A 10,134-nucleotide genomic window follows, 5' to 3' on the forward strand; every position below is an offset into this window, starting at 1 on the left:
CCACCAAATCCCCACCCCTTCGCCCACAAAAAAATAAATAAATGAAAAAGTAACGACACAACTACAAGTTTAGTTTGTTCAAAAAAACAAAAAAAAAAATTACGAGTTTAGTTCGAAACTTATTGACATTTTAAAGAAATCATCCTTTAACTTGCATATTTTTTAGAATATCAATAACAAATTTCTTCATTTCTAGTAATTTAGGTGTCATTTCACTTCCGGTCCGTTTGCCATTAACTACTGTAATTTTAAAACGCAAATTCATATTATATCCTTCAAACAAGAGAATGCTAGGGTCATGTGTCACTTAACCACTCATGCCCTAAATTACTCTTTGTGGTAAACGCAAACTACATGAGTTAAATTGAGAAAATTAAAAGGGTAAATTACATAAAACTATCTTAACTATTTTGGATCAGTCACAGTTTCGTACCTCATCTTTAAAAAATCTCAATGTCATACATCTACGAATTTTTTACAATTTCATACATTCCGTCAGTTTTCTGTCAATTCTTCTGTTAAATAGTGACGTGGCTTGAGATAGAGCCCACTCTCTATTAAAAAAATTAATAAAATATTAAAAACTTAAAAAAAATGATCATTTAATTGTTTTTTGCATATGGACCCAGTAGGACTGGGTTCCGTTCAAATCGGTTCGGTTTTTTGCCAAAACCGAAACCGAACTGAAATTTTGGTTCGGTTCATTTTTTTTTTTGGTTTTTTCCGGTTCGGTTTGGTTTTTTCCATGAATTTTTTATTATTTTAAATCTGGATATTGGCATGTTATTTAGCTGCCCTAAAATCATTCCCAAAAACATAATAACGCTTAGACCTTAAACTTGATAAAAAAGGGTGATAAACTATATTACTGAAAGCTAGCTAGTAGAACAAATGAATATCTAATCAAGCTGTATTCATGACTACCTGGAACAGTAGGCTCTTATTCCGTGTATGCAAGAAAAACCATCATCATGCCATGGCGTCCATCCAAGCGGAGAGCATTCATCAACCTGTGATTTATAAATTCTCTCCGAGAACCTAATGGTTTTCGTTGCAGTATCCGTGGGTGGGTAGGTTATATAATGATTGTTATTTGCTGTAGGTTTGCTATACATTTCAAAACAATATTTGAAATGTGGCATGCACAGTTTACTCTTGTTTTCCAGTTTCATCTTTTTTTATTTTTTTTATTTTTATTTTTTATTTTATAATCTGTATATTGGTTAAGAAACAATATTTTGGGTTTAGAGTTTCTAAAGACTTTATTTTTAACATTTTGGGCTTAAAGTTTGGCAACACGTTGGGGAGCACATTTAGACTTACAAAATGGGTTTAGAAAATAATACCCAAAACAAATAATTAAATAATAATAAAAAATATATTAATTTAATTAATTCGGTTTGGTTGGATTTCTAGACCACTAAAACCGAAACCGAACCAAAAGAATTCGATTCGGTTTGATTTTTTCGGTTTCAATTTTGTTTGGTTTTCAATTTTTTTCAGTTTTCAGTTTTTTGAACCCACCCCTTATCCCCTCACCCTTTCTTCCCCCTCCTGTCTTCTCCAATTCAAAACCAAATCCCACCCACCCTTTTCAGCAATCCCATCTGCACCTAACCCTCCCTCCCTTCTTTCCTTTACACATCCATCCACCTCGCCCACCCAAAATGACGAGTTGGCAATTCCGCCCCAGCAAACCCGCCCCTCGAAATCCATGGTCATCGGCACAATCTTCGACCACCGCCGCAGTCATGTGTGGTTGTGCATCCAGCATGACTGCCAGCTAGTCAACGAGATGCGATTCAAGCTCCTCCACATGACCCTCGAATGCGACGAGTCGAGCCAGCCCCAGCTCGTTGATTGCCCGCTTCAATCTGTCCCCATTTGGACCATTCACTGCAACGGTTGCAAACTCGGGTCTGCGACGAGAAGAAAGCAAGCAAGAAGGTGAAATTGATGTTAAAGATGATGCAGTTGACGACGGTCGAAGTCGGAGTAATGCCGACCGGGTTCTGGGTTTGAGTTGGGTGTGGTGGATGGGATTGCTGGAAAGGGTGGGTGGGATCTAGGTTTGGGTTTGGGAAAGACGGAAGGAGGAAGAAAGGGTGAGGGGTGGGTCCCCATGCAAAAAACAAACATATATTTAATGATTTTTTTTTTTTAGTTTTTAATATTTAATTAAAATTTTTAATAGAAAATGGGCATCAACTCAAGCCAAGTCATTATTTAATAGGAAAATTAACGGAAAACTAACGTAAGGTACGAAATTGTAAAAAATTCAGAGATGAAATATAACATTGAAATTTTTTAAAGATTGAAACTATTACTGACCTAATAATTAAGGCAGTTTTATATGATTTACCCAAATTAAAACCATGTGGACTAAAATGCAACTTGACCCAAACCACAAGGATCAAAATCATTAATCGGCCTAACTTTATAGGAACCTTAAAATTTGTGGATAGTATCGAAAGGTATCAACGAGTGTGTTGTATCCAATCAAACAATCTCCCTTTCCTTCACAGGAAAAAGGGGAAAAATCCCTTCACAATCATGTACTCACATGCACCTTTTATAAAAGTTTATAAAGACCGGTCTCCATGAAGAACTAACAACAAATCATAACCCAGAAAATGGCGACAAAAAGTACAATTATGTGGGATATTAATCAAACAAGACGGATATTCAAGCCAGATATTTCAAATTCCAATTCGAAAACACAGAATCGAGATAAACAAACTAGTTAAAATGAAGAAAATAAATAAAGAAAAAGAAAAGACCGGGTTTGTCAACCATAGAAATCGAAAGACAAGAATGCCTAGAATCAAGGACTCGAACTAGCCAGGATTTACCTTCTCCTATCAAAAACATATAGAGGAGAAGCTCAACCCTAATTTCTAGCCATGGATGTTGTCACTGCTTTGGTTCCTCGGTGGGCTTGGGCGCTGCTTCTTTAATGTCATCAGCCCCATCGTCCTGAAACAAAAGCATGTACAATTCGAAATGAGTATATGTAATATCGAAGAAGAACATGTAGATAGAAGGGAGAGGATCAACATGAGCCATATGAATACCTGCATGTCAGAGGTCCACAGGGTGAGGTTATCACGGAGAAGTTGCATTATCAAAGTGCTGTCCTTGTATGACTCCTCTCCGAGAGTGTCCAATTCTGCGATCGCCTCATCAAAAGCCTGGTGGAAGTCGCGGAATCAAAGGCAAAGTTAAAAACAAGGTATAAGTTTCTAAATCTTTATGCGTATTCAACATGGTGGTATAATCAAAAGCCAATTCACCTGTTTGGCAAGACTGCAGGCGCGGTCAGGAGAGTTCAGAATCTCATAGTAAAACACCGAGAAGTTGAGAGCCAACCCCAGGCGGATTGGATGTGTTGGCGCCAGTTCGGCATTGGCAATGTCCTAAAAACACAAAACATCCAATTTACAATCAAAGCAATAACCAATACATAACTTATAATCTAAGGTACAAGCATTCAATCCATATTTGTCTGCACTCAATTCGATCTATTTGTTTGTCATAACTAATCAGAAAGTCTACCAATCCAATCCATTAAAGATATTGCATACAAAATGATCGGCTGAGATGATTACACAATTTGGCATTTACAAAAACAATTAGATAAATGTGCACGAAATTCGATCTATTCGTTCCATCTGAACTAACCATAAGTTTAATTTTAAGATTATACATAAGATTGACAGAGCGTGAAATTAATTATATTCGGAAATGAAACCCTAACTCATAAAAATTGGGAAAAGGTAAGCCAATTTGATACCTGAGCAGCCTTGTAGGCGGACAGGGTACTTTCTGCGGCCTCCTTGCGCTCAGCGCCGGTCTTGAACTCGGCAAGATAACGGTGGTAATCGCCCTTCATCTTGAGATAAAAGACCTTGGAGTCGCCGGCGCAGGCGGAGGGGATGAGCCTGGAGTCAAGGAGCTTGAGAATGCCGTCGCAGATGTTGGAGAGCTCGGTCTCGATCTTGGATCGGTAGTCGCGGATCAAGGCGACGTGGTCATCGTTGCCGCGGCTCTCCTCCTTCTGCTCGATGGAGGAGATGATGCGCCAGGAGGCACGGCGGGCGCCGATGACGTTCTTGTAGGCGACGGAGAGGAGGTTGCGCTCCTCGACGGTGAGCTCCTCTTTCTCGGCGGAGGCGGAGACCTTCTCGACGAACTCGACCATCTCCTCGTAGCGCTCGGCTTGCTCGGCAAGTTTGGCCATGTAGACGTTCTCTTCGCGGGGGGAGGGGGTGGTTGCCGCCATTGTTGTTCGAGCTTCGGAGGTCGTCGAAGGATTGGATCTGCAGATCTGAGAGGGACTCTGTGATTTTTGGTTTAGGGAAGGAGAGGAGAGATTTGAGGTTTGAGGGGAAAGGGTGGGTGTTATTTTTGGGGGTAGTGGAGCGATAATTGCGTTGGGAGAAGGAGACATGTGGGCCGTTCGATTTTTTGTGTCGAAGTGGGCCGTTGGATTGGCACTGGCCTTGTTTGGCAATTGGCTGGCAACGCACGGGTTTTTTTTTTAATAAATATTTTTGTTAAATAATAGCACGGGATTTTGATATTTGAAGTTTGAACTGGATAAAAGTGCGCTTTTTAATTTTGAATGGCAGTTGGCAGAAGCTGGCTTTTGATTTCAAATATTTCCCCGAAATCCTATTTGGATTCTCTAATAAGGGAAGTTTATAATTTCTTTGGTAGGCCCTGGTCTTGATGTTTTTGGGTCCGGCCCAACAATAAAGTCTGAAATTGAAAGGGCTAAATTACATTTTGCTCCCTCAAGTTTGGAATCAAGTACAACATCATAAAGTATCTTTAAAACATTTCAATCATGTATATTTGCTTACATTTCATTTCAATTTCATATATCCGTTATAATTTTTGTTGGTTTCTCTGTTATCTGCCTATGTGGACATCGTTAGCCACACAATATATGTGCCACATGGATAAAAAATATATAACTCATTTAAAAAGTGTGGTTACATCATTTAAAATGAGGCATAACACACCAGACCGAAGCCCCCACCCATACCCATTCCTTCCTTCCCGTTGACATCGCACCGCCCCAACCAGCTCAGCTGGTCCCTCGGGTACCAGGAGCTCCGCCTTCCAAATCTTCCCCATTTCCTTCTTCTCCACCGTCGCTCTTGCTTCTGCAAGAACCAGACCCGCCCTACCACGAAAGTACCTTCCTTTTACTCCTCCTTCTTCCCTATCTCTCTCTCTCTCTCTCTCTCTCTCCCCTCTTCTCTCTCCAAATCTGCATAACTTTCTGCTCCTCTTCCTCTAAGCGAAGTACCCACATATCAAAATGAGCCTCATCAAGAAACTTCTCAGCACTATCCAACTTGCCCATCTCATCATACGACGACACCAAGAGTTCCACGGCCGAATCATCAGGTGTATGCGCGTAATCAAACACCAATTTAGCATAATCTTGAAGCCCCATTTAACACAGAGACCTCAAAGGAAAATTGCAAGTCCATACACTACGATTAACAATTTAACACTCAAACTAACCATACTGAGCTCAAAGAATTCGACCCTAATTTCAGATTGTTCAACCGCTTAATAACCTAGAAAGCAATTGAAGGGGAAAGGTTCCTACTAAGATAACCCAAATCCAATGAATGCTGAGTTTCATCAACCAGGGTTCTGGTTTTGACGTTACCTCAAAGTCGTGAAGCGGGCGCGGCCGAGCTCCTCGGTGGGGAGACTGAAAATGGGACATGGCTTTCTTGGAGTCTCGAACCCAGAAGGTCGGACGGGCTGTGAAGAACAGGAGGCACATCTCTGTCGTGCAGCCGAGCCTGGTTAAGGCGGTGCGACGTCAACGGGAAGGAAGGGATGGGTCCGTGCTGCGGTCTGGCCCGTCTGGGCTAATTGTGTTTCAGCATTTTTTTTATTTTGCTTTTTTGAAAAAAAAAAATTAAATTAAATTATTTTAACCACACTTTTTCTTTAAAACGAGATTTTTTATTTTTATCCACGTGTCACATATTTTGTGAGACTCTAATGTCCACATAGGCAGATAAGAAAAACTAACGGAAATTGTGATGGATGTACGAAATTGAAATGAAATATAAGCAAATGTATGTGATTGAAATATTTTAAAGATGTTGTATGAGGTTGCAATTGACCCTAAACATGAGGAGGTAAAATGTAATTTACCTAATTGAAAAACTTGAAATTTAGATGAGGAAAATAAATTTGAAATTTTGATAAAAGCCAGAATTTATAAATTGGCATGTACCAATTTTCTTATTTGGATTTATAATCAAAGAAATTTAGAATTTTCATGTGAAAAAAAACTCAGAATTTGGGACCTCCAATTCTCAAGTTTAAATTCCATGTAAATAGATGTCATTTTCAAATTTTTATGAATGAGAGTTTAGAAATAACAAATTCTGTATTTAAATTTCATTGTTCTTTTAGGTTAACCAAACAGAGTATTAATTTTTCTTTTTAGTCAATTTTAATCTTAATAAGACGTACTCCAACCCTTGGAGTAAAACTAAAATTTTAGGTTTTAAACCTATCCTAACTTGCTCCAAACCTTAGGCCAAATATGAGTTTTAACCCAAAACTCATTTTTGGGCAAATTTAGCTCAGAATTTCCCTCAAATTAGTGGGTTGACCCACCATATATGTGTATTTTTTTAGTTTTATATTAATAAATTCATTAAATTCAATGGCTAAGATCTAATATGATCAAATCCAACGGTTAGAAAAAAGATCTAACAGTCCAAATTTAAATCTAACAACTAAAATAATTAAAAAAAAAAATCTTTCATGTGTTTCATATTCTTTTATTGTGTTCCATGAGTTTCATGGTGACGGTGTAATGATTTTTCAATATTTATCGAAATCTAAATATTTTTGGGTCAAAATGTTCCTAAATTCATTCTTAAAAATATCGGGCTAAAAATTTAACCCAAAAGGGTAGGAGCAGAAAAACTGTTTATGGATTAAATCCTAAATTTTCAAGGTTAAAAATTTTAGCTTTTAACCAAGGGTTGAAAATGGTCTAAGTTGCCTTTTCTTTTCTTTTTGAGAATTAAAAATTGCTTCAACCTTGAAATATTTTAGCAATAATCAGTAGAGTAGAAGTTTCAAGTTCAATTCACTTAGATGAAGAGTTTGATATACAACTACTATGGATGGCCCGGTGGCTTAATTGTATTCAGTTCTCTCATATTTTTAGAAAGACTGATGATTATCTTGCTAAATCATCATGTTGCATCGAATTGTATTTGGCTTAATTTTATCCCTCCTTGTACGAGAAATGCATTACACCTTGATGGCATTTGTACAGTCTAAGAGAACGAGACTCTTAAAACCAACTGATGATAGTACTATAAAAATATAATTAAAAAAAAAAAAAAAAACCAAAACCAATTAACGCTTAATTTTATCCTTCCTTGTAAGTTCATTACCAAGACAACATAATTCCAAGAGAGATGCCTAGTTACAATATCCGCACAACACAAAAGTGTACATCCAAAGTAAAACAAAAAACCCAAAACCAATTCTAGGCCCAACACCAAAAAAATTGAAACAAACCTTAACAGCTTGTAATTTCCATTGCCCCCAGTTTGCCTCCTATCCATCATCTCAGACCATCGCCCTTAACAAACGCCTGAGATCAGGCCAAACATGGTCCTCGAACTGGATGAAGAAGAAACACTTACATCTTCCAAAGAGTACCATCGAAATCTCCACCACAAATCGAAGGAAACACACAGGAAGAACCAATCAGTGAGTGCCAGTGCCAACGAAGGCAAAGAGAAGGAAAGAGGTGATGTGAACACTAGAGCCGAAGCTATACGCACCTTCTAAGGAGATCGCAAAAAATTGTGTTGAAGATTTGTGTGTGTAGATCCGGATGAGATCGATGAAGGATTGATTGTATAAAGAAGGGTATGAAGCGGGTTGATCATAGAGGTAGAGGGAAGGGGAGATTTGGCCCAAATGACAGTGAAATCAGAGGAAAGCATGGGTGATGGATCAAACCTATCCAGCCAAATAGAGGAAAAAACAAGTTGATGGAGAAAGAAAGGGAAGAAGAAAAAAGAAAAAAGAAACGAATGACTGCCATTGACCCTAGACAGAGCTAGGATCGACGGCTTCGAAATTGAGGATGAACGAAAAAACAGTCACACACCAGTAAGAAACACTCGCAGGAAGAGAGAAAGGCTCTCACCAAACGGGAGAGAACCACTTAATCCAAATGCTTTTAGGTTGTTAAACCTTGATAACATTTGTACTGGTTGATAAATCAAATTGTTATACCTTGATAACATTTGTACTAGTTGATCTATGAACTTTTTATCTAATATTTTTTTTCACTTTTTTTTAAAGAGTTTTTATCATAAATGGTCTCTGAAATTGAGCTCACCATCAAGATGGTCCCTAAATTTGAAAATAAGGCAATGTAATCCCCGAAAATAGTTGTCGCAAATCAATATTGTCTTTCCATCATAATTTTGTTAAAAATTATGTTAAGTGCTGATGCGACACATAAATGGACCCCATAAGTCTTTTTTTTTTCTCACAAATGGTCATTGAAATGGACCCACGACATCAAAATGGTCCCTGAAATTGACCCGTGACATCAAAATGGTCCCTGAAATTGAAAATTGATCAATGTTGTCCCGCAAGTAAGTGTCTCAATTCAATGTAGTCCTTCCGTCACAATTTTGTCAAAAATTATGTTATGTATTGATGTGACACATAAATGGGTCACATAAGTCTAATTAAATTTAAAAAAAATCACAAATAGGCTTAATAATTTAATAGTTAATAAAAAAAATTGTCAACCCATAAACCCAATCCTACAATCACCTCCGATCCCAGTCCACATTTCCCTACCTCATTCGCTCTTTATTCTCTAAAAAAAATCTCAATACACCTATCTTTACACACTTCAACACCCTTTGAGATCATCTTTGGTGATGCCTTGGCCCATTGACAACGACTACTAGGACATTACCGTTAACATTTAGGCGATCAATATCCTCACAACCTTAATCTTGGAGAGCTTGTTCGACGCTTCTTTGGTGGTCTGGTGATTCAAAGAACGATAAGATCTGCCGTGAGATAATGAGGTTATAACCGAGGTGCGTCCATTGTTGGTTGAAAACTATTTCCACACTCCCTCTTAGGCCTTGTTTAAGTTTTGTATCTTTGAGAATTTATGGAAGGGATCTATTTTCGGAGTAGGCTCTACTATAAAAAGAAAAATAAATTCATTGTGCAAAAAGTTATTTAGACAAATTTTTTAATTAATTATTAAACCCACATTAGCTCATAACAAATTTTTTTACAGAATTGTGGCGGAAGGATCATATTGATTTGTGAGACCTACTTTCAAGGGCTACATTGATTGTTTTTCAATTTCATGGACTATATTGATGGTGTGGATCAATTTTAGGGACTATCTTGATGGTGTTGGTCAATTTCAGTTTGTAATACAAACCCGTAAATCTTGTGGGGCTAATTTATGTGACACATCAGCACTTAACAAAATTTTTAACATAATTGTGACGGAATGACCACATTGATTTGTGACACGTATTTTTAGAGACTACATTCATTGATTTTTAATTTTAGAGACAATCTTGATGGTGAGGGTCAATTTCAGAGACCATTTGTGATAAAAATCTTTTTTTAAACCAACATTGTTGTATCTTTACGCTCAAATTTAAAAAGACGTTTTGATATAGGTACCTTGTTTTTAATTACTTAAACTAAACATCTATTTCTTTTAAAATTTTGATTAAACATTCTCCTATAAATTTGGGGATTATTAATTTCATTTCACATTACTTCCTTTTGGCAAATTATCTCGTTTTCTTTTCATTATTACTGTGCATTTACAATTTTAAAAATTGTCATTAGTTTCTTAAATTTATGAAAATTTGAAATCTTCCAATACTCATCTACAACACTGGTGTTTTATCTTGACTCATAAAAAGTACCTAAAAGACAACTTGCAATTTAAAAAAAAAGAAAAATACAACTTGCAAAAGTTTTTTCTTTAAACAATTGGCAAATACATAATACACATATATAAAATGTATATACAAACAATAAAATAGAAAGTTACTAAAACAT

At 37.1% G+C, this 10,134-nt stretch overlaps 1 protein-coding gene across 1 annotated transcript; it reads right to left on the reverse strand.

Annotated features, from left to right (window-relative positions):
* Positions 1-2,634: 2,634 nt before the first annotated feature.
* On the reverse strand, positions 2,635-4,470 carry LOC137749199 (14-3-3-like protein). Its single transcript, XM_068489316.2, has 4 exons — positions 3,794-4,470; positions 3,294-3,416; positions 3,075-3,191; positions 2,635-2,976 (listed from the first exon to the last, which is right to left on the reverse strand). Exons 1-4 carry the CDS (start codon positions 4,448-4,450, stop codon positions 2,914-2,916), a joined length of 960 nt encoding a protein of 319 aa, XP_068345417.2. The 5' UTR covers positions 4,451-4,470; the 3' UTR covers positions 2,635-2,913.
* Between the last annotated feature and the right edge of the window lie 5,664 nt (positions 4,471-10,134).

The sequence above is a fragment of the Pyrus communis genome, chromosome 15 (assembly GCF_041283825.1).
Source record: "Pyrus communis isolate YQ-2024b chromosome 15, ASM4128382v1, whole genome shotgun sequence".
Classification (NCBI taxonomy): domain Eukaryota; kingdom Viridiplantae; phylum Streptophyta; class Magnoliopsida; order Rosales; family Rosaceae; genus Pyrus; species Pyrus communis.

What these genes read in the sequence shown, in the direction of transcription:
- LOC137749199 (XM_068489316.2), bottom strand. Translation starts at nt 4,450, where the DNA reads ATGTCTCCTTCTCCCAACGCAATTATCGCTCCACTACCCCCAAAAATA. An exon ending in CCTGCAGTCTTGCCAAACAG is followed by an intron (nt 3,192 to 3,293) that starts GTGAATTGGCTT and finishes GACTTCCACCAG; the next exon opens with GCTTTTGATGAGGCGATCGC. An exon ending in TGTGGACCTCTGACATGCAG is followed by an intron (nt 2,977 to 3,074) that starts GTATTCATATGG and finishes CTTTTGTTTCAG; the next exon opens with GACGATGGGGCTGATGACAT.